The sequence below is a fragment of the Sturnira hondurensis genome, unplaced genomic scaffold, assembly GCF_014824575.4.
Source record: "Sturnira hondurensis isolate 20B ecotype Veracruz unplaced genomic scaffold, ASM1482457v3 Scaffold0015596, whole genome shotgun sequence".
NCBI lineage: Eukaryota > Metazoa > Chordata > Mammalia > Chiroptera > Phyllostomidae > Sturnira > Sturnira hondurensis.
The window spans coordinates 5,296,144-5,321,488 of NW_028088227.1; the positions used below are offsets into that span (position 1 = coordinate 5,296,144).

General features: G+C 40.8%; 1 protein-coding gene across 1 annotated transcript in view; it reads left to right on the forward strand.

Moving 5' to 3' along the window:
• LOC119000346 (catenin alpha-2-like) overlaps positions 1 to 25,345 on the forward strand; it is an 895,408-nt gene that overhangs the window by 359,296 nt on the left and 510,767 nt on the right. Inside the window, exon 6 of the mRNA XM_037065306.1 lies at positions 1,656 to 1,922. Within this exon, the coding sequence (XP_036921201.1) occupies positions 1,656 to 1,922 (267 nt within the window). The remainder of the gene's footprint in view (positions 1 to 1,655; positions 1,923 to 25,345) is intronic.

The window sequence follows — 25,345 nt, forward strand, 5'->3', positions numbered from 1 at the left end:
TGGAGGAAATGCTGGAGTGGAAGTTTGTTTTGCAGGTGGAACCATTCGGACCTGCTGTCGAACCGGACCTGTGAGGTTAGGGAGTGACAACAACCAGTTCACTTATAAGCTTCTGGTCTGAGCAGATGGGTCGATGGTGATGAGTTTGCTGAGATGAGGAAGAGTGGAAAGGGACCAGTTAGAAATAAAGATTTCATATGTAGATACATTGATTTTTGAGAACTTTATCTATGTAGAAATGCAAATAGAAGGCAGATTTGAATCTGGAGACTGAAACATGACTCATCGGTAATTTTTTATCCGTTTTTCGTAATTCAACATTTAGACTGCTTTCACTTTTTTCATGTGATTAAAGAATGTTTCCTCAAGTATCTTTATAGAAATAATGAGCATTTTCTACTAGTCATCTCTCCCATCTTCAGAATGTGTTTTATGTAGATACTCAGTGATGAAATAGGGAACGTGGCCCGGGTGTTCTGGAGGTTAGTAAAGGCCTTTCCTGACCGGCTGGGAGAAACCCCCCTACCTTCACCACCCAGCTGACTGCCTGGTACAGAGAATGTACTCACATGTTTGCTGCCTGTTTACCTGGGGCTAACAAATAACCCCAATTTAGAATTTGTGTAGGCTGGCACAAATCTGCTATTTAAGCAGAGGGTAGGTGGTTCAGTTCTTACCTGTTGTCGGTTTATCTTAACAGACCTAGATATCAGACACAATGACCTTGTCTCGAATTATTGTGACCCACCAAAGAGAAGACGCAGTTCACCGTTGCCAGGTCCTCCCTCTGTCGTGCACCAAGTGAGACAAGTGGAGTGGAGACCCAGGCGTTCATATGCGAGGCAACGATGTTTGAAGCTGGGAAAATGTTTTCCCAGAGATACATGCCAGCAACCCCATAAGGCTGAAAATAAAGTGACTCCCCAGTAGTATTATTTTGCTATCCAAAACTAGGAAAGCACATCATCTTTCATCTACTGCATTTTATTCCTTAAGCCCAATGATTGAGCTGCCATTGAAGGTGGTTTAAAAAAAAATGAACCCTATTCTGAAAATGGTACAGAAGTGGCAGTCATGCACTAAGCAAACATCAGAGTTTGATTTCCCTTGTTTATAATTGTCATAAACTTTGGGTTTTCCAACTGCTGGTAACTAACTCTGATCCATGAAAGCCACTTACCTGGTTGGTGACTCAACTTCTGAGTTCTCTCAGCAACACGTGTGGCATGCCTTGCATGGGCCACAGACTGTGCTAATGACTGAAGAGCCGCTGTACGAGACAGACAGGGCTCCCTGACCCGTAAGGACATCGCGTATAGGCGGCATCTAGTGTAGTAAGCATCATCAAGTAGGGGTGTTACAGACAGGAGGGAAGCACACAGAAAGGGGTGTGGCTTAGAGGCCTGGAAGGAGAGTGGGCTCCAGGAGGATGGGTCGCTTCAGGTGAAAGGCTAGGGTGGCGGAGGGATGCTCGGATATTTCACACAGGAAGAACACCACGTGCAAAGTACTGACAGCTAGAGAGGGGGCAGGGGGAGAGTAGATGGTTTCTAAAATCCAGCGTGGTTCCCAGCCTCTGTGGCTCTAAGTTCTGTTACAAACACTTCTGTGGAAAGCGTCATGGATGTGACAGGTTTCGTGTTTTGCACACGCAGGAGCTGAAGGACCCTCACTGTCGGGACGAGATGGCTGCAGCCCGAGGGGCCCTGAAGAAGAATGCCACGATGCTGTACACGGCTTCCCAAGCCTTCCTCCGCCACCCAGATGTCGCCGCCACAAGAGCCAATCGAGATTACGTGTTCAAACAAGTCCAGGAGGCCATTGCCGGCATCTCCAATGCTGCTCAAGCTACCTCGCCCACTGATGAAGCCAAAGGCCACACAGGCATTGGCGAGCTGGCTGCTGCTCTGAATGAGTTTGACGTAAGCATCCTAGTGACAGGCACCAAGGGCCGCACGCTTCCATGGAAAATAATGCACTGGGGATGCAGGGCCAGCATCTCAGTGTAAATATTGGTGGACCCCTCTTGGAGGCTTTTGGTAGTGTGATAAACCACATCAGAGTTTCTGATGTTAAATAAATAAACACCTTCAAGGCAGAAAGCTTTTCTGAAAGAAAGGGTATGTTGCCAGCCAGAAAAGGGACCAGGTCCTGGGAGACACAGCCTAAATAACCAGCAGCAGGGCTGAAGGGAGAACTCTGTGTGTCCACCATCCTTGGGCTAACGGGACTCTTTCATACAATGAGTTTGGGGAAGAAACTCATTGTATAAGTTTCAATGTACACTGTTTTGAAAGAATTGACATTGGCCACAGTTAAGGAGAGCAGGGGAAAGCGAAAGGGGGCTGGATCTGAGACAGGTGGCTTGTCTGTGAGGAAGAAGTGTTTACTCCTTTGGAATGGTTGTGGGCAATAGTCCGGAAAGGTCACACGTAAGCAGAATGCACTGGAGTCTGGTGGTCGGCCGTTCCTTTATAGATAAAAGCTGAAATAGCTGTCTGGAAGTGAATTCAAATTTTCAACATGCATTCAGGAATATGAGTGGTCTTTTGTTGGCTTCTGGCCATTGACTCCATTAACTAACTCCTTGTCTCATTTTCCCCACCCTTCCGCTTGCCGTAACTTAATTTAAGACATCTCAGAATTTTTTCTCTTATCACTGCTATTAGGGATTTGACATATTGGCAGAACCTAGTTTACTTATCTTTAAAGGGACTATAAAGAGGGGCTGATCCTATGCAAGTATTACAGAAACCTTGGACGCTACCAACTTTCCTACCTCGTGGGCTATTTTAGAGAACGTTAATCCTTTGGATGATAGGGTTTGTTATTAAAGGGACCAATGGCATGGGTAGCTTAGGTATAGATTGCATTTCTGTTGTACCTGGGGGAAGAACTACTTCTTCCTTTTAAATCAGTGGCAAAACAAACTCTGTTGCTCTCTGATCCCATGTGGGATCCTGGTCTCTATGTTGCCTCGTTGGGTAGCAGCACCTCTGCTATTTCCACGAATGACCCGCATTCTGCACCTGCTGTTTCTGGAGGTTGCTACTTGGATTATTCAAGGTGTTCAAGTGAGGGAGGGGGATTCATTTCGTCAGCACCCCAGGATGACAGCCCTTGCCATCCCCAGTCAGGATACAGGCTCACCTGTGAGGGGTTGGAATTTGGCTGAGTTTATACTATGATCACGTGGATTGTGAGAGCTACAAAGACTTAAAAAATAATCCATGTCTGCTTTCAAAGGTTATATTTTCCTGTAGGGGAGATGAGGGAGGTAGAATGTGCTCAACACCCTTTAAGTGATAAAACACAATGTTGCAGGAACTCACAGCAATAAAAGAGGGTCCTTACCAGCCATGCAAAAAGGCGATGAGCTTGCTTTCGGATATCTTGACAGGACTTTTTGGCAGGGCATGACTGGCTGGCTGCTAGGAAAGAGTGTTAGGAGCAAATGTTTATTAAAGATGGATGGCGTAATGTAGGAATATTTATAATACTTTACATTCAAATAACTCTGTAGTCCAGGGTCTCTCCTCTTTCCCTTGTTTTTTAGTCAGTAAAAATACAGGGTCCAGCAGAAGTAATGCCTGCATGAATGTGGTTGGTAGGGTAATAATATGGGTGTAGTAATTTATAGTTTTAATCTGAACATTTTACCTACAATGTCATATGGTGTGCTTGTGTGTGATGTTGTTACATTACAGAATTATATGCCCATGATTGGGCAATAAAAGATTTGATAATAAAAAGGGGGCCATTATTTGTGCCAGACCCTGTGTGTACACACACACACACACACACACACATTAGTTCATATATTATTCTCTAAAGTTTTCATAGAGATTAATTATAATAAATTTAAAACATTTACCACAGAGGTTGGGCCTTAATGAATAATTATATTCACAAAGTTTGGAGACAACTGAAAATTTGTTGGAACTAATAAAATAATTTGTGTGTTTAAAAATAAACAGAAGAAGTCACTAGATTTCCATAATATAAAAAGAATAATGAGAAAAGAAATCCTATTCACAAAGTATCTGATAAAATAATTTTTTGGCTTTATTTCACTAATGTACTTGTCTAATACATGTTATAAGTAATCCTGGTGTAAGTATATGGTAATGATCCTAAGAAAAAAAATTACATTGTATTACTGCAGAGCAAGTTACGTTTTTGGTAAATGGTGTCATGGTCACAGGCAGGAAACGTGCCCCCATCAATATTTATCATGTGCAGGCAGTCCCGGGAAAAATTTTAGGGGAGTTCTTTTGAAACTTGACAGTAGTGATACATTGTTTGTCTCTTTTTTCCTCTTTCCTGGAATAAGAATGGATGAGCCTGTATTTTAAGGAAGTGAAAATAAGTGGGCCATGCCCTCAGATATGAAAGCATTATAATACTACAATAATTGTTAAATTGTGCACCATGCAACAGCAACCAAAAGCCTCATCTATTAAACAGAATAGAAAATTGCATTCTCCATTGCAAAATTATTTTATGTAATAGTGCTTTTAAACATGAACGATAGAGCAGCGATATTTGACCAAAATTTAATATTTTTAGTCATAGTTTAGTTTATGGTCAAAAAGTAAAGAATGAAACCTAGGGGAGGCCATCAATGCAGCAGCAGCGCCAGGAGCTCTCTGGACCCGTCCACAGACCCGCTGCTGCCACCTTCTGCCCGAGAGCGAGAACTCTGGCACTGCGTTCGTTTATCTAGACCATTTTTAGTCAAAGGAGCTTTTACTGATAGTGAGTTTAACAATGGAGGCCTCACTGAGAGTATTAAAAGTGGCTTTGGATTCGTAAAACTTAAAGGCATGTGGAGAAAATCATTTAGTTATGCCTATCAAGATATGTTAACTTTCCATGGTTTTACTATAGCAATGTTCTCTCATGATGTCCAATCAAGGCCTTAGGGCCTTACTTAACAAATGAATACATCATCTGAAGATGTTGTTTATAACACATGCTATATAACTAGTTCCCTAATTATATTTTATTTACTTCGTGTTATTACATACATTCAACCAAGTAATTTTTACTATTTGTTATATTAAGTATATTATATTACCTAAGGAATTATATACTCTATTAGCTTAGTATATTAAACAAGTGATATTTCATTTTAAATGTAGACTGGTTCTTAATGTACATATATTGCATAAGGCATTATCTAATTTTAGAATTTTATTTCTCAGAGCTTGACAAAAATCAGCTTGTGGAGCTGTCTAAATTGGCAGGTTATAGATAATAATTTTATTTGGTGTGATTCCCTAAACATTCTTATATAGTAAATGCAATTTCCATGCTTTCTCAAAAGTAGTAATGCTAATAAAGTATCACTAAATATTACAGCATATGAGGTAATTAATCAGATGTAGATGTTCTATCATTTCTGACACCAGTAAGCCTAGCAGTCCTTAGTGATATTTTAAATTCTTTTACTAAAAATGCTCTTCCATTTCTCTTTACGTTGTAACAGAATTATACATTTCCATCCTACACTTGCATAATGAATAATTTGGTATTTTTTACTTCCCAGGCACATTGACTTGAAATTGATTTAGAATTCACAGGCATCTGCCTTGCATTCCAAATGCTATTCTCAGCCCTTAAACAAATTGATAGTACATCAAGCGGGAAACTTCACTGAAACTTGCTATGGCTTACTCTCTGGCAATGCCCCTTCCTGAGGCTTGGTTTGGTAGCTTGCCAATGTGATGGAGATTTTTAAAGGTACAGTGTTTTTAAGGACCTGAAGTGAAAGGAACCATAGAGATGCAAAACATAATTTCTAACATGCTCTAATGTTGAATTTGAAGATTATTTTGTGTGAATAGCCCTGAGTGTGTTAAACCCAATTTTATGGTAGGTAGGATGCAGAGGGGACTGAGACATTGATAGTTGATTAAGAATAAGGTGATAATTTGTATTTTTATATTCATTTGTCTAAATTACAGTATTGATTTTTTTTAACTGTCTTTCCTATTTTATTAAACATTATGTTTTAGCTATTCATCCCTGCGATTTGTATCAGGATCTGTTTTAGTTTTAGATTGTTCACTTTGGGGGAATGGAACTCTGCCCTAAACTAGAACCCAGTTGCTTGGTCATTGTATATTTTGTATCCCTGTGTCACTCATTTACCTTCCCTCTGGGGTTAGACTTCTCTGTTGTTTTTTTTAATTTAATTATTGTTCAAGTACAGTTTTCTGTCTTTTACTCCCATCCCGGCCCATCCGCGCCACCCCCCACCCCCCGCCGTGCTCTCCACCTCCCTCCCATTTCCACCCGTTAGTTTTTGTCCATGTGTCCTTTATAATTGTTCCTGTGAATCCTTCCCCTTTTCCCCTGAAATTCCTTCCCCTCTGGTCCCTGTCTGCCTGTTCTGTATTTCAGTGTCTCTGGTTATATTTTGCTTGCTTGTTTATTATGTTGTTTAGATTCCTGTTAAAGGTGAGATCATATGGTATTTGTCTTTCACCACCTGGCTTATTTCACTCAGCATAATGCTTTCCAGTTCCATCCATGCTGCTGCAAAGGGTAGGAGCTCCTTCTTTCTTTCTGCTACATAGAATTCCATTGTGTAAATGTACCATAATTTTTGGATCCATTCATTTACTGATGGGCACCTAGGTTGCTTCCAACTCTTGGCTATTGTAAATTGTGCTGCTATGAACATTGGGGTGCATAGGTTCTTTTGGATTGGTGTTTCAGGGTTCTTAGGATATACTCCTAGCAGTGGAATTGCTGGGTCAAAAGGCATATTCATTTTTAGTTTTCTGAGGAAATTCCATACTGTTTTCCATAGTGGTTGTACCAATCTGCAATCCCACCAACAGTGAACTAGGGTCTCCTTTTCCCCACAACCACTCCAACATTTGTTGTTTGTTGCTTTATTTATTATGGCCATTCTGACTGGTGTAAAGTGGTATCTCATTGTGGTTTTAATTTGTATCTCTTTGATAGCAAGCAATATTGAGCATCTTTTTGTGTGTCTCTGGATCCTCTGTATGTCCTCCTTGGAGAAGTGTCTGTTCAAGTCCTTTGCCCATTTTTTAATTGGGTTGCTTGTCTTCTTAGAGTGGAGTCATGTAAGTTTTTTTTTTTAAGATTTTATTTATTTATCTTTAGAGGGGAAGGGAAGGAGAGAGGGAGAGAAATATCAATGTATGGTTGCCTCTCATGTGTCTGCTGCCGGGAACCGGGAACCGGGAACTGGCCTGCAACCCAGGCATGTGCCCTGACTGGGAATCGAACCGGGATCATGTGGTTCGCAGGCCCGCGCTCAATCCACTGAGCTACACCATCCAGGGCTTGTAAGTTCTTTGTATATTTTGGAGATTAAACCTTTGTCTGAGGTATCATTGGCAAATATGTTTTCCCATACAGTTGATTCTTTTTTTATTTGAATACTGTTTTCTTTAGCCATGCAGAAGCTTTTTATTTTGATGAGATCCCATTTGTTTATTCTTTCCTTTATGTCCCTTGCTCTAGGGGACATATCAGTAAAAATGTTGCTTCGTGAAATATCTGAGATTTTCCTGCCAACGTTCTTCTCTGGGGCTTTAATGGTGTCACGGCTTATAGTTAAGTCTTTTATTCACCTTGAATTTATTTTGGTGTATGGTGTAAGTTGGTGCTCAAATTTCATATTTTTGCACATAGCTGTCTGGTTCTCCCAACACCATTTGCTGAAGAGGATATTTTTACTCCATTTTATGTTGCTGCCCCCTTTGTTGAATATTAATGGCCCATAGAGACTTGGGTTTATTTCTGGGGTCTCTGTTCTATTCCATTGGTCTATGTGCCTGTTTTCGTGCCAGGACCAGGCTGTTTTGATTACAATGGCCTTGTAATACAGTTTGATATCAGGCATTGTGATCCTTCCTACTTTGTTTTCTTTCTCAAAATTGCAGCTGCTATTTGGGGTTGTTTATGGTTCCATATAAATTTTTAAAGTGTTTGTTCTGTGTCTGTGATATATGCCCTTGGTACTTTAATAGGTATTGCATTGAATCCGTAAATTGCTTTGGGTAGTATGGACATTTTGATGATGTTAATTCTTCCAATCCATGAACACGGTATACGTTTCCATTTGTTTGTGTCTTCCTTGATTTCTTTCTTCAATGTTGTGTAGTTTTCTGCATACAGGTCTTTTACGTCCTTGGTTAGGTTTATTCCAGATATTTTATTTTTCTTTTTGCTATATCGAATGGGAATTTTTTCTTGATTTCTGCTTCTGCTGATTCATTGTTAGTATACAGAAGTGCCTTTGATTTCTGGATATTGACTTTGTAACCCACTGTTTTGCCAAATTCATTTATTAGGTTGAGCAGTTTGGGGGCAGAGTCTATAGGATTTTCCATGTACACTATCATGTCATCTGAAAACAGTGACAGTTTTGTTTCCTCCTTTCCAATTTGAATGCCTTTTATTTCCTTTTCTTGTCTGATTGCTATGGCTAAAACTTCCAAAACTATATTGAATAGAAGTGGTGAAAGTGGACAACCTTGTCTTGTTTTTGATCTTAGTGGAAAAGTTTTTAGTTTTTGCCCATTGAGTATGATGTTTGCTGTAGGTCTCTCATATATGGCCTTTATTATATTGAGGGATGCTCCCTCTATTCCCACTTTGCTGAGTGTTTTTATTGTAAATGGATGTTGTACCTTATCAAAAGCTTTTACCAGCCCTGGCTAGTGTAGGTCAGTAGATTGAACGCGGGCCTGTGAACCACAGATCAAGGTTCGTTTCCCAGACAGGGCACATGCCTGGGTTGCAGGCCAGTTCCCAGCAGGGGATGCACGAGAGGCAACCATACATTGATATTTCTCTCCTTCTCTCCTTCCCTTCCCTTCTAACTATCGATAAATAATTTAAAAAAAAAAACCTTTAAAAAGCCTGTTCTTTAAAAAAAAGCTTTTTCTGCATCTATTGATATAATCATGTGATTTTTCTCTTTGCTTCTGTTTATGTGATTTATTATATTTACTGATTTGCAAATATTGAACCATCCCTGCATACCTGGGATGAATCCTACTTGGTCATGGTGCACGATCTTTTTAATGTATTGTTGGATGCAATTTGCCAATATATTGTTGAGGATTTTAGTGTCTACGTTCATCAGCAATATTGGCCCAAAGTTTTCTTTCTTTTTGTCTTTATCTGGTTTTGGAATTAGGATGATTCTGGCTTCATAAAAAGAGTTTGGGAGTCTTCCATCATTTTGGATTTTTTTGAATAATAGTCTCTGAAGAATAGGGGTTAGCTCTTCCTTAAATGCTTTTTAGAATTCTCCTGTGAAACCATGTGGTCCAGGGCTTTTGTGTGATAGGAGTTTTTTGATTACTACTTCAATTCCATCTGCTGTTATTGGTCTATTCAGGCTTTCTGCTTCTTCTTCATTGAGTTTTGGAAGATTATATTTTTCTAGAAATTTGTCCATTTTCCCTAGGTTTTCACATTTCTTGGCATACAGTTCCGCATAGTAATTTCTTACTAGGATTGATTTCTAATGGGTAGTTATGATCATAGCTTGGTGGTTGATGACCTATTTTGTGGCACTACCCTTCTGCCTATGTGAATAACTGATGTGGCAAGTTATGAAGCAAGATAATGAAGAAGAATCCCAGTATTTCAACAATTTAAAACGGACAATCACATCTCTTGAGATATCCCAGCAAAAAGTAAGGTAATTGCTAGTCAATGGAAAAATCACCCTATCATAACATGTGGCACTTTGAGGCGGTTAATTTTATCTAGTGCAAGTATCTACTAAAGAATACTGAAAAGTGTTTTTAACAAATCTAATGACTGCTCAAAATTAAATCAGATTATAATGTCAATTTTGACTTCAAGAAAACTTTCAAGAGTGAGAGAGGAAAATTAGATTACTCCTACAGAATTTCTTTTTTGAAGCTTCTTTTGTAGAAGATAATGTTGGAAAAATGGAATTTAATGCCATTCATGATTCAATCTTTATAATCGGTAGCTATTTTCTTTTTAAAGTTATTGGGTTTTTTTTTTAAATCAGACGATAAACGCTATCTCAAATTCTCTAATTCCCTACTTGTGACCTTGCTTCCTTTACTTCCAATTTGCTCTAGGAATTTGCTTGATTAATAATTTTATTTTTCTTGTATATTTAGTTCCATCTCCTCAGGCTACAGAAAATGTATTTCTCTTATACAACCTAAAAATAAAATAAAGTGTTAGGCTACCATATTTACCTAGTCTCATATTTTACTTTTTTTTTTAACAGAGTTCTTTAAGATTCTAACCCTTGGTTCCGTGTCTTGGCTTTCGTCTAGCTCTTACCTGCGTCAGCCTTGCCATCTAACCCTCCTCTGCCCCTCCTCTGCCCCTCCTCTGTGACACTGTGTCTGAGAGTCTCCAGGGACACCTTCCTTATGAAGTCTATGTGCTTCTTTCTGTCTTCTAGTTCTTAGCTGCTTCAACTTTGGAAAGAGGGGCCTTTATAATAGTATTAGCCAGACTTCTTGCAAGATTTAAATATCTGTACTTTGTACTTGAGAACTAGGACAGTCTGGTCCCATCCACCTAGTGCTGAAATGTCACCGTGACATACCAACTCTGTATAAGTTGTCCTTCCTATTTTTACTCGCTTTTTCATACCCACCTCATCTTCTTAGAGTTTCTTTCTCTTTTTCCTTTTCTTTAAATATGTTTTCTTGGTCTAATTATAATTCTATTACTGACCTAGTGTTCAGTGGATGGAAATATTGGAATGTGAGCACAAGGAAAGACGAGACATCAGCAATCACAGGCCTATGGGGAAAGCCAGGGTCTCTACCTGACGACATTAGGGGGCCCAGGCTAACTGCATCGATGAGAGAAGTGTCCTGTGGGAAGCACCTCCATGCTCCAGCAGTCACTGTCCAGAGGTTATGCCAACTTTGTGCCCTTCCCAGGGGTACACAGATATTCCAAGGGGGTAAGCAGCAAGAATTCGGGTTTCAGAAGTCATTTCACAGCAGGACCCAGCCCACTGTGGGGACATGGAGAAGAGCTTTCTGGATACCTGAGAGTAGGGTTTGGGGCCCAGGGCTGCAGTACAGCTCCAGTGGAGGAGGCGTGAGTGCTCTGTAGGTAACCCAAATACACGGCCTCAGAGATCTATGCTGAAGGAGAAGGTGAGTTTGTCTGTGGTCCCACTGCTCCAAATATCACTCTCATGCTTTCTGAATAGTGAGATAATACTCTTTCATTGTTACTAGACACAGATCGGTGCTCCTGTGGAAGTTCTGGTCCCTTAAGATGCCGCAAATCTGAGTTCCAGCTAGCCCAGTGATGTTTGCAGGGTTTTACTGATTCATGTGTGATCTCTGCATCAGGAAAGCAGGAGTGCCTCCTTGGCCAAGTACATTTTCACAGAGCATCTTGTTCAGCCCATTCCCAGTTCTAATCTTTTTTTCTGCTGTGGAAAAATCAACATAGTTATTTATCAGAGAAGCTTATCCCAGGCCTCATCTCCTTTTTTGACATCCTGTAAAATCATTTTGATTGCAGATATCTGGGAACACCCACATTAGAATATGAAGACTATACGTTTCTTACCTTTAGAATCAGGGTGAGTAGAAGAGAGGAGAGAGCCCTATCAAAACACTGTAAACATACCAGTGAAAAATATGCAAGGTGTAGCTAGTCTGCTAGAGAATTAGCAAGCAGGAGGCCAAATGCACAAAAGTGAAGGCTGGTAAGAAGGACCATTTAGCTTCTGGTAAGCAATTTCAAATCCCTAATTTAGGTACTAAAAAGATAGAGCAGACAAACTCAGCAATTTTCTTCCTATCTTAATGCATGCCAATATTGTCAAAGGCTTAACATCTGTATGGTTATTATGACTATTTTCCATAATACTTTAATTAGTACTTCTTAATAATGGTGTCTTCTGTATTCCTATGAAGTAATTTCTACTTAATGGCCCTTGGAAGTAGCCCAGGACACGGTAGAGAGCCCAGGGCTTGGACGGGGTATCTGGATCTTACTCCAGCTCTGCAAATAACTGAAGATGTGTGACCTTGCGTTATTGAGATGATATCACTAGGTCTTGCACTAAGGATCAGCCACAGGAAGGCTAAGATCTTTCCTTGAGAGCTTACAGTGTGCTGAGTGAAATATAAGAATGAAGGTGTGCAAGACATAAAGGAGAATTGCTCAGTAAAGAGCTTGCATACATGCTGTGATATGCACTTACATATATAGCGTGAACCCACCCACTCTGCGTGCGTCAGTGAGATGAGGTTAGGAAGGGTGAAGTCATAGAAATGTTCTGCAGGAGGTGGTGCATAAGTAGCAATTAGCATGATGAAGTGTGAATGACAGTGTTCTCAAGGGGAAAGAGCATCACTGCCTGTAGAAGCCTGATGGTAAGGAGTGCGTAAATTACTCAGCCCAGGGGTGGAGCCCAGGGGGTGAGAAGAACTCAGGCTCTGTGGGTGAGGTGGGGGCAGAACCTGGAGAGCCTTGTAGGACCTGCAAGGGGCTGGGCTTCAAGAGTACTGGAAGTTGCTAGTGATCTAAGTAGGGAAGTGTATGGTCAGATTTCTGTTTTAAAAGATCCCTCTGTTCATTTTATTCTTTAGATTTCACGTGTAAGTGAAATCATATGGCATTTGTCTTCCTCTCTTTGATTTAGTTTACTTAGCATAACACACTCTGTGTTCATCCATTCTGTTACAAATGGTTAAGTTCATTCTTTATTATGGCCAAGTAATATCCCACAAACAAAATAAACTCATAGACTGGTGGTTGCCAGAGGGGAGGGGGTTTTGGGGGTGTGAGGTTGGGAGAAAAAAGGTGAATAGATTACAAACTATCAGTTGGTAGTCACAAAATAGTCATGGGAATATAAAAGTACAGCATGGAAAATATAGTCAATAATGTTGTAATATTGATGTATGGTGTCAGGTGAGTACTTAAAATACCAGGGGATCACTTTGTAAAGCACGTGATTATCAAAGCACTAGGCTATACACCTGAAACTAATGTAAAACAATATTGAGTGTCAACTGTAATTGAAAAATAAAGAATCCCTCTGGCTGCAGGGTGGAAAAATAAATTTCCAAGGGGCAAAGCTGCAGGGTGCATGAATGATCAGGGGGAGAGAGGTATGAGTGTCTGAGGGGTGTTGTTGGAGTAGGAATGGGAAGAAGTAGAAGGACCTGGACCGTCTCGGGGAGTAACATAATGAATAGGCCTGGAGAGCTGACTTTTTATTTTCATGTATTGAAAGAGTTCATTTTTTTTACCATAACTTTTTGTTAATAAGTCCTTTTTTTATAATTCCCATTATGAAATCTTGGAACTTTCAGTGCTTGATGGGAGGTTTTTTTTTCCACATTAGAACTTTCTTGCAGAGAAGTTTTTTTTTTTCTTCTTCTGGTTTTTAGTTCACTTATATACTGCCAGTGTGATTAAATGCTTAGTGATTTATGCAGATGCATATTTTATTTTATTTATTTATTTATTTATTTTACCCCCATCCTCCCCGCTCCCTCCCATTTCCCCCCTTCTCAGTTGTTGTCCATGTATCCTTTATATAGGTTCCTCTAAATCCCTCCCTTATTTTAAACATTCTTAATCCAAATTCTACAACATGTAGCATTTTTCTAATCTAGTTAAAGATATTCATGTTTAATTGATCTCCTAACAGTATATGTTTGGTATTGTCATTTTTCTTCTTAGGGAAGGAAAAACCTACTAGACACATTTTTTTTTAAATGGAGACAGATTTTCCAATCTGGGAGCACAAACTGGGGTTAGTAGGATCAACAATTCTCTGTTCGTCACCATATCTCCCTTTAATGCACTAATGCACTGCCTTCTGAATCTATTTGCTTTTTTCCATTCTGGCAAATTAAAACAAACTGAAATTACCTTTGAATCCTTTCTAACTAGAAACAAGCAGTGGTGTTATAGTGTTCTTTATCGTAGAGTGACATCTGGTGGCCAAATGGAACATTAAGAAATACTCCAGCAGGTGGTTACCTGTAAACAGTGCTGTGGGCCCAAATGTATGAATGTGAATGTGGGCAGGGTGTAGCCTGCCCTCTGAGAACTTTCAGTTTGCCTGTGGCACCCTTTTATATGCTAATGCTATGCGCGACAGTCACTTAATCCTGTTGGGAAATTTTTATAGCACTGGGAAGGTGGTAAAGATGGTTGCAGATGCAGGTGAGTTTTGTGGGAAGAGAAGCAGAGGCAGGGTGAGAGTCCAGGGAGGTCTGCCAACTGAAGGTAGGACCAGGCTAGCCAGCATCTGCAACCCCGAGTCTTCCCTCCTTCCCAGGCAGGACTACATCACGTCCAGGATTTGTTTACCTAGCATCGTTATTTCTTGTCCAGAAATGTGATTCTGGGGTATTGACACTTCCTATATCTTCTTGCTTCCAAATAGTCTTAGCTTTTTAAGATGTTATAAACCTAGGAGTATTTTCTAATAGTATTGTTTACCTTTCTCTCATGCTTTTAAAAAAGTAATTACTCCAAGGAAACATCCTAGCACAATTTAGTATTCTCTTCTGTATTTCAGTCAGTAACAACGGAGCTACAAAAATTAGTAAGCAAATAGCAGACTGAGATTTGAAATATTGTTTTTTACAATTGCAATTAAGTTCTCATTTGCTTGCCTCCTTGTTGTCTTTAATCAAAAGTATTACATTTTCATCTTGTTTTATTTTTTTCACAAGGGAAAAAGTAAGAATCTGTATTATTTCTAATGAGGGTAATTTTCTCCTTTGAGAATATTGACAGACTCTGTGTGTCTGAGTTCACCTTTATTGCACATAACTAGTACTAAATATAAAAGTGAATACTGATGTAATTGATTATAATTATGATAATCACATATCAATATCATATGGATATCTATATATTGTCTAAATATGTGATGGCAAATATTTGATTATCATTTATTTATTAGTTATACTTTAAAATTAAGACACAAAACAAGTCATTTTATGTGATAAGCTATTTAGTGGTGTAACTGGGGTTTATTAAAAACGTTTACCTCCTGCCGGTGTGGCTTGGTTGGTTGGAACATAGTGCTGTGCACCGGAAGGTTGCAGGTTCTGTTCCCGGTTGGGGCCTGTACAGGAGGCAACCGACTGATGTTTCTCTCACATCGATGGTTATCTCTCTCTCCCTCCCTGCATCTCTCCCTCTCTCCCACCTCCTGTCCTACTCCCTCCCATGGTTTGTCTGGTTTTTAGTTCACGTATATACTGACCTCCCATGGTTTGTCTCCCATCCTTTCTTTCTTTAAAAGTAACAAAATATTATCCTTTGCTCAGGATTTAAAAATAGTACAATATCTATCTCCTTCGTCTTATTTTCTTTCCTGATTTCTTGTGTTAGTCATGCTTGTCTTTAGCCTCCAGGTGAGTACCCGTTTTTAAGATTTAGTTTGATTCAGTGGTGGAGGAAACCCACCCACGTAAGTCCTGCCCTTCCCTCTAAAAACACCCATTGGAACTTCTCATCCACCCAGCTCCTTAACATAGTTCCCCAACTTCATCTCCAGCAGCGTATCGTGGAGACTTTACCATACCCTGCGGAGTCCCATTTTTCATTCCCTAATGCATGGAATCAGAACAAAGCAGAGTGTGTTGCCTGGTGCTCTGCTTTGTTCTGATTACACATGTTCATCAAGCTAAAGATGCAGGAACATAGGTACCCACAGGTGCACACTCAGCAGTAAAAGTGTTGGGCAGCTGACCCAACCGAGGGCGTAAATGAGCCCTGTGCTGGTCCCGCTGGTTGTACCGGCCTTCCTGGTGGACAGCAGGACACGAGGTGTAGGGCAAGCAGAACCAGCTTGTGTTAGGTTCCAGCCACCTCCCTCTATGCTTCTGTTTCTTCATCTATAAAGTGGGATAATAATGTTGACTCCAAGTTAGTGTTGATAATCTCATGAGATCAACCTCTGTAGGCATCTAATCCATGGTAGACACTCATAGATGCCAGTCATTTTTCCCCTACCTCTCTTAACGTCTTCCACCCAGAATCGGCCTTGAAGCTCTTCCCAAGAAAAGCCTTTAGGGACAGTTCCTAATTGAAAAGTCGTTAATGCCACCTGACAGCAGCTGTAGATTCAATAATACCATTTGCTGTCCCTTATCTACCCCCCAAAGAACAACAACCTAAAAAGAAGGCTTGGCCAAGATTAAGCAGTCTTGGGAGGTAGGCTTCCTTCTATATTATGAAGAGATTTTCAAGCAGAGATGAAATTACTACTTGTTCCAAGGGCAAATCTTAAGTGAGAACTTGTAAAGCCAATGCTAACACTAAGTGTGTAACCTTCCACATTGTGTTATTTGGGGGTTATCATTGCTTTACCAGCTTTTGAGGCAGTGAAAACCATCTTTAGCTTTAATTACATATCATATTTCTTCTGGCTTAGTGGTCTCTGGAGATTGGCCCTAGTACACGTGGAAGAAAGGGAAGGGGTTGACAGGAGGGGGCGGGATGGAGGATGAAATGCTGGCCTAGGTCCGTGTTCCTGATTCTTGCAGGGACCACACATACTTTACACAAATGTCTTTCTTTAAAAAAAATTAGAAAATTTTATTAATTTATTTTTAAGAGAGAAAGAAGGAAAGGAGAAGGAGAGGGAGAGAAACATCAGTGTGCATTTGCTTCTCACATGCTCCCTACTGGGGACCTGCCGGCAACTCAGACATGTGCCCTGACTGTGAATCGAACCAGCGACCCTTTGGTTCACAGGCTGGCACTCAATCCCCTGAGCCACACCAGCCAGGGTGTGAATGATCTTTCTACTCGCAATTACTTAGTAAGATATGACACTGGTTTTAAAGAGTCTAATACAAATGATAAGAAAAAATAAAGTGACATGGAAAGGCATTGTTAAATCCTTCATTTGACTGATATTCAACTCTTCTGTCACTAACATTCTCTTGAAAACTTCCAGGATAAAACCCCTCAGTTGTGATGGCGAGCAGGACTTCTCTCTGTCCTAGATTGAGGATTGATTCATATTTTCTAGACTAGAATGTACTCTTTCTTATAAGCCAGAGGGAACTACTGGTACATGGATATTCAGAAAAGCAAAGATTACTATCACTAAAGGACACTTTGTTTCAGTCTAGTCCATGTGATCCAATTTATAAAAGCAGAAAGTGATTTCCAGAGGGATCAAACATTTTGCTGAAAGTCATACAAATCACCATTCTCATACCTCAGGGAAGAAAACAAATCTTTTCATTTCAGTAGTATTCAAAAGAAGGGTGAAGGGGATGTCGTCTTTCCCATCGCCACCTCCCTAAAAACACCCCCAATTAACCATGCGATCTGAGGAAAACAATGTGCTTGCCATGCAGGTGCGGCTTTGAGGCAACTCCTGTCTCACTCCCAACCAGTCTCCTGCCCTCAAATTGTCCCACGAAGAACTCCAGAGCTGACCCTGCTTGCTCCCCACGTCTGCTTTCGTTGGTCTTCTGAAAGGAGCACACACATGCGTGTGCATCTGCCTGGTTGGAAATGCCTAGTGTCATCTTCCATAGCCTTAATCATACTTCTTAAGTATGTTGTGATCACTGAGGGGCACGGTGATGATCATCTTGGTGTAGTTTTGTTGCTTTTTCTTCTTTTTTTTGCTCACATTTCCCCTAAAGCTGTCTTTCTAAAAATCATCAATGTCCATGTTTCTCTTCTGCTCTGCTTACACTAAAGTGTCCCCACTCACTACAAGAAGGCCAGCTGCTCTGCATGGGCCTGGAGGCAGAGAAGGCCATCGGTCCTTGCATTTCAAGGGGGCCTGTCTTGTTTACCTCTTGGCCTTTCCTGGTGCTTGAGCAGGTCTGTAAGCTTTTAGTCCCTATAGGTGGCAGGGGTCTAATGTGGCCCATGTACGTGTGTTGCGAGAATTATTGAAAGCACTTTGGCTGGGTGGCTCAGTTTGTTGGAGCATTGTTCCATACACCGGAAGTTCCTGGGTTCAATCCCTGGTCAGAGCACATACTTCAATTGTTGGTTTAACCCCCAGTCAGGGCTGCATAAGGGAGGCAACCATCCATGTTCCTCTTCCACATCAATGTCTCTCGCTCTCCTCCCCACGTTCCTCTCTCTCTAAAATCAATGGACATATCCTTGAATGAGGATTAAAAAAACAATATGAGAACACAATGTAGCATGACTGATGTAAACACTAAGTAAATGTTAGCCATGGTGCCGGTGGAAAACAGATGCTTTTCTACCTTTTTGCACTAAACAATATTTTTTAACCTTGAAGTTGATGTTTTGGAAAATGATCTAAATGTATCTTGTTGGTTCAAGTTGGAGATATTAGTTTCAAGAATCATATTGTAAATTCAGTTGCTATTGGTGGACTCCTCAAAACAGATGGTACAGTTTCAGATATTTACAACTGAAGGTTAGTACTGTATTGGGGTCAGACTGCTGCATACTTGGAATAGATTCATTACTGGTGAACTCAATGCTGGGGTATAAGGTATAAGCTGTTGTGTGTCAGTCTTTGGCCCAAAGCCTTCAAACAAATCATTTCCCAAGTCATTCCCAGTAACCTTGGTTTACCATCTCTTTCTTTCCTGTGTATCAATAGTCCTAAATCTTCAGTTTGTTCTTTTATTCTATTATGCTTTTTGTTCATATTGTACATTTATAATTATGCAAACACCAGCTATGCTTAGATGAATTTTACCAGAGAATAATTGCTACATGTTACAGAGGCGTCGTTTCCTAGTGACCACTGTTGGCATTCCTACATAAGGACTAATTCATTTAAAATCAACTCTCAGGAGGGGTATTTGTATACAGGGATGGACTGGGCGGGGGTTGAGGGGAATGTGGTGAGATGCTTAGCAACCTTCCATCTCTGTGCCCAACTTACTTAAGCTTTGCAAAACCTTGTGAATTATAATAAGGAAAGGCCGCTTTTCTCATCGGTTAACTGCTGCCAGAGTGGAGTACGACACTGCAGGAGATAGATAGCTTTGGCAAAGCCACCTACATTGTGACTGGTTTAAACCCACACAGTTCAGACCTGCTGCCATGTAATGCAGGCCTTACATAGGCAGCAGGTGCAGAATGGAGATAAGTGGTGGGAGCTTTGAGCCTGGAATTCTTATGTTGAAAGGGATGTCGGGGGGGGGGGGTGGACGGGGTATAAGGTAGAACAAGGTGTCTCAGTGGCAGAAAGAACATTGCCCTATAGATAAAGCGGAAATGCCATAGGGAATAGAGACCAAGAGGAGCGTACTAACAATCAGCACTTCAACTTATGCAAGCAGCATTTATCTAGGCAAGAACGCAAACATCTGCCCATTCTTAAATGATGAGTTGCTCAAAAGTAATAATGCTGTCTTTCAGGCAGTCCCTGATCTGGGGCTTTCCACAGGGAGTCTCTATGAACAGTAGAAAGAAGAAGCAGATGCCCATGTTCTTCATGTTTGAATTCATATTCCTTTAAAATGTGTGCCATAAAAAACCAGTATTTTGTGGAAGCAATTTTACTTCTGGCACCTAACAGTGACTGGTGGGTAGTAAGCTCTCCATCATTGTTCGTCAGAAGGAAGAATGAGTGACAGTATTTGCTGGGTAGCAGATGAGGCAAAATGAGTCTGTCAGTTTAGTGGAAAGGTTATAATTACTGTCAAAACTTACTTAGGTTTAAGGAAGAAGAAAACATATTGATAGTGCAAAGTTACTGATAATAATAATAGTGATGGTGACAGTAAAATAATGCATATTTGACCTTGCCATGTGCTTTAGCCCTTTGGTTTAAATCAGTATATCTCTTAGCTTGCCTTTTGGAGAACTTAAAACAAAAGCCATCAAGACATCTGCCTTAGAAACGGCCACTGTACAGAGGTGTCTCGGGTAATCTTTGGCATGCTCAGGCATCTTGGTTTTTTTTTTAGATTTTATTTATTTATCTTAGAGGGGAAGGGAAGGAGAGAGAGAGGGAGAGGGAGAGAAAGGAAAGAAAGGAGAGAAAGAGAAAGGAGAGAAAGAGAAAGAGAAAGGAGAGAAAGAGAAAGGAGAGAAAGAGAAAGAAAGAGAAAGAGAAAGAAGAGAAAGAGAAAGAGAAAGAGAAAGAGATATCAATGTATGGTTGCCTCACATGGGTCTCCTGCCGGGAACCGGGAACTAGCCTGCAACCCAGGCATGTGCCCTGACTGGGAATCGAACTGCGATCGTGTGGTTCACAGGCCCACGCTCAATCCACTGAGCTACATAGCCAGGGCTAGGCATCTTTTTTTTTTTTAAAGATTTTATTTATTTATTTATCTTTAGAGGGGAAGGAGAGGGAGAGAAACATCAATGTATGGTTGCCTTTAGAGCATCCCCTGCTGGGAGTTGGCCTGCAGGGAACCAGCCTGCAACCCCAGGCATGTGCCCTGACTGGGAATTGAACCGCAATCCTCTGGTTCGCAGGCCCACGCTCAATCCACTGAGCTACACCAGCCAGGGCTAGGGCTAGGCATCTTTTTACATAAACTACTTTTTCAAGGTCACACTCCTTTTGACTTTCATAAATAATTTTATTTTGCTTTGTCCCCCATGCTTTGACCATTACATCTTCGTCTTCTTGGCTTGCTCATCTTTTCTGCCACAGAACTATGGCTTTTCCTGACCTCGACCCTTTACCCGCTTTGGTTCTCCCTAAAGGGGCCTGATTTGTCGAGACCCCAGGCACTCTACACCTGTTTCTCTAGGCCTGGCCTCTTTCCTGAGGCACAGGCCTATGTCTAATGTGTTTGCAACATGTCAATGTTGCTTTTTAGGCCCAGGCCTGTGTCTAACTGTGTCTGCAACATGTTAATTTGGATGACTACTATCTAAACGTTTTCAGACTAAATCTAGTGTTCTTCCTCTGTCAAGCCTAACGTTTGTTCCTGTTCTATTTCTTATTTTATCTCAAGGTACTACCTTTCTGAATGTAGCCATTCAATCTAGACTCCTATCCACTTTACCCCCCAGTTAATTTTGAAATCCTATGAATTCTGTTCCTTTTTCAATTCCTGACTTGGTCCCTTCTCCTTTATCTTTATGACCCTGGTTTGTTCAGGCCCTTGTTTTTGTCTGGATCTTTGCAACAACTTCCTAACTGGTTGTCCTGCCTTCCTCCCAACTCCCTCCTCCACCCCCATACTCCATCATCTCTGCCAGTCTGGATTTTTCAAAATGCAAGTCAGGTATTATGTGCTATGTACCAGTGCAATGCCATCTTCAGGATGGACTTCGAAGTTCTCAGTGTTCTCAGATAATTTCAATAGGCCTGTGACTACCTTCCCATCTCTTATCCTCTTTTTAATCACCTTTCGTGTTATGTTCTATGATAATTAACTATTCACTATTCTTATAATGAAAAATTGCTATTGCACTCACTTGTTGCCTCTCATGGTATTTCCTCTGGCTAAACTAATTTCCATCTCTCCCTCTCTCTTTCTCTCTCGCTCTCACTCTCTCTTTTTCCCTAATAAATTTGTGTTCATCCTTATTGAGGTGGCTTGTTTTTTGAAAGCTTCTTGAGTTCTCCCAATAACTAAACCACTAATCATTGCATGTTATGATTATATTTTGTGCACTTAATATTAAACGTATTATTCTATCCCCAGTTTCTGTCTCTCCAATGTGACATTAGGAAGAGAGAGATCAGGTTGCAAGCACACTCTTATCTCAGGGCTGGCACATCGATGTAAAGCAAATGTTTATTGAATGAACATGAAATTAATTTGCTCTCTGTTTTGATCTTACTGGCTGTTTAGTTTTTTCCACCCATAATTTATTCTCCTCTGGACTGTTGCAATACACCATATCAACTTCTCCACAGTAGACATCCGATCCCTTCACGAACATTCTCTTTTGTTCCACTGGACAACCATTATCTTCTCAATTGCATGAACACTTCCCAGGTACCTGTTATTCAGTGCTATACAGAGAGCCCGTATACTTTAAATTGTCATCACCAGATGTACATCAAAATCTAGAGTTCAAAAGAGAACATGACATCCTCATTAAGCACAAAGAAAACTTTTCAAGTCATATTATGATTCTTGAAAACCAATAAACATATTGCACATTATTTTGGTGAGACCCAAACTTTCTTTCCCATCTTAATTTGCCTGCTTGACAATAGATGGAAAAAGATAGATGAGTTTACACTCAAAGTTTGTGCGTGTTCCTTGTGACCAGTGAACCAATTTTCTTTTCCTATTTGCAGAATATTCATACAATTATTCTTTCATCAGACAAGAAACTTGAGTATATAACTAGTTTGTGAAAATCACCGAAGAATTTATTAGGCTGATAACAATGAAGTCATAATTGCTGCTGAGAAATATAAATTGACTTTCTGTTTTAACATGGCAAACCAAAGGCATAAAGTATAAATTTCTGGGGGAAAAACTTGCTTCTCCTATTATAAAACTTTAAAAAATATTCAACCATAGATAATCTAGTAACTAATTATTCAGTTGATGGATTATAGGGCTCATATCCTATGTTCCTTTTTACCCCCTGGTGTTTTTCATTTTACTATTTAAGAATATAACGAGGAAGAGGATTTTAGATAGATGTGCTATGTGGGTAGGCCCGTGGTCTCTTCAGCTCTTTAAAAATGTAAAAGTCATTCTTAGCTTGTTAAACACACAAAATGGATAGCAGGCTGAGTACTGCCCGCGAGCCGTTGTTGACCCGTTGTGGTTTAATCACACCTGTCTATGAGACTTTCACATGTTTGTGGGACTTTTATTTCTCTGACACCGTTGCTTTCAGTAAGACTTCCCTCTCCACCCAAGAGCACTCTGCACTCAGGTGCACACATTGGAAATGCCTATTGGTTTAGTTTACACTGTATGGAGATTGAAAGTAGTTCTTTCTTCAACATAAATAAGGATCAAGGATTTTACAGTGGTGGTCCACCAACCAGAGGGTTTGTCTGCCTCAGCTCATCTGCTCACACTGAGACGAGAACTGACATTTGTCATCTTGATACATAGGTGCCTCGCGCTAATAATTTGGTGTCCCAAGCTCACTGAGCCATATCAAATACTAGTGTAGACCAAGATGTGCATTCCTAATTGAAGGGCCACCTGCATGCATTCATCTGCAAATATCACTATGGTACCCTGTTGTTCTCCAGAAGTCTTTTGATAAAGACTTGAAAAAAAGGATATTTTTGTTCTTGAACCCTAAATCTGCTAATCAGCAAATATTAATCAACTATTTCTATGAGAAGTACCCAGGTGGGTGCCATAGGATACTACGTCCAGCCATTGTTACTATAATGAGAACAGTTTGTGCAACATCAATGTAACCTGGTAGCCAAGGTGAATGGGCTGGAATGAGCCTGCATACACAATGACAGCTTCAGTGCTCTTGTTGGTGGGGGTAGTAGATGCCCTTGAGTGAACATATGTGCTCTGTGGTCATTGCTTCCAAAATGACTGAGCAAGTAAAGCAACAGATATGCATCAAATTTTTCATTGAGCATGAACATCCTTCACAGAAGCAATTTGGGCAAATCAGGAGGCCACAGCTATGGGCAGCTGGTCACTGGCAGCTACATCACAACAATATGCCCTTCCACGCATCACGCGTGTCATGCAGGATTTTTTGGCAAAACATCAAATCACCCAGGTGGTTCAGCCCACCTACATCCCAGATTTGGGGCCCTGCAACTTCTGGATTTTCCTGAAACTAGAATCATCTTTAAAAGGGAAGAGATTTCAGACCCTTGATGAGATTCAGCAAAATACGATGGGGCAGCTGATGGCAGCTGGGAGAACTACGTTGGGTCCCGAGGTGCCTACATTGAAGGGGACTGAGGGATCATTGTCCTATGTACAATGTTTCTTGTATCTTCTCCAGTAAATGTCTCTGTTTTTCATAGTATATGGCTGGATGCCTTCTGGACAGACCTTGTATACCAAAGTATAGGAAAGCATTACAATTGGTGACCTCTCCTTCCTTCTAAGCTCATAATGGCCCAAATAAAGGGTGGAGGATAGAATGACAGTGAAGAAATAAGATATTATTTTAAAAGAGTGATTTCAAATGACTTCTTGTTAATATTTATTTTTTCTATGTGTCATACCATTCTAAGCTCCTTACATGTATTATTTGATTTTCTCAGCAACCCTATAGTATAGGTGCTGTATTATTCTTACTCTTCAAATGAGGAAACTGAGATACTTCTCATTTAAGTAACTCTGCTCACCTAGAATATACAGCTAGAAGGAGTTAGAGCCAGAATTCTGATCTAAGCTGTCCACCTCTGTACTACTTTACAGCTGTCCTGTTAATATTGTTGACTGAGGATTTCTTATTGGTTCTAGTTGTTTATCAGTGCACTAGGAGAATGGAGTGAGATTAGGGGTTCCCATTTTCTTCCTCCAGTGAAAGGAGGGTGTTAGGCTTTGGAAGAAGATGAAGGGTTCATACTTTTTTTTAAAGATTTTGTTTATTTATCTTTAGAGGGGATGGGAAGGAGAGGAGAGAAGTGTCAATGTATGGTTGCCTCTCGTGAGTCCCCTGCTGGGGGACTGGCCTGCAACCTAGACATGTGTCCTGACTGGGAATCGAACAGTGATCGTGTGGTTTGCAGGCCCGCACTCAATTCACTGAGCTACGCTAGCCAGGGCCTGAAGGGTTCATTCTTACACATGTTCTACTTGAGGGGGTGACAGGACCCTCAGCTGTCATGTCGGTGTCCAGTGTGCAACCACAGAAACAGAGCAGGTCTTGAGGGAGTGAGGACTGGGCATGCAACTGGAGTTCTTATTCACAAACTGTGCTGTCTAAGGCTTATGGGAGTAGCTGAACCCTTCAAGAAGGAGGATATTGAGAGAAATTTGAGGAAAAGGAGTAGGAGTCATGAGCAAGGGAACATCCCTGCAAAGGAGCCACTCACATATGTGTGTGTCCTTCCGCAAGTGCCAGCTTTATTAGGGGAGACCTCTCCAAAGAGCCAGTAGGGTGACTCCCAGGTTACATCCATAAAGGGGGAGCTTACATGATAGTGCAGAGCGAGTGTCCAGTGCAAAGTCCTGATCACTGGCAGTGTCCCCAGGTGAGAGGCAGGCATTCATCTCAAGCCAGGCAACTGAGGTGGGGGCACACATCTGGTGAAGGGGAAGACCTGTTGGGCTCTGAGTGTGACCCATCTATAGCTAAGCTTTAGTACTGGGGGGTCAGAGCACTGAGCCCTTATAGCCCACAGCACATGGTGGTCCTACTCATATCAGTGTCTAGGTGGAGTCCTTATCCCAGTGTCCAGACTTGTGGTTTGGGGTGTTCTAGGTGCAATCCAAGGGATTTCCCATTACACCAC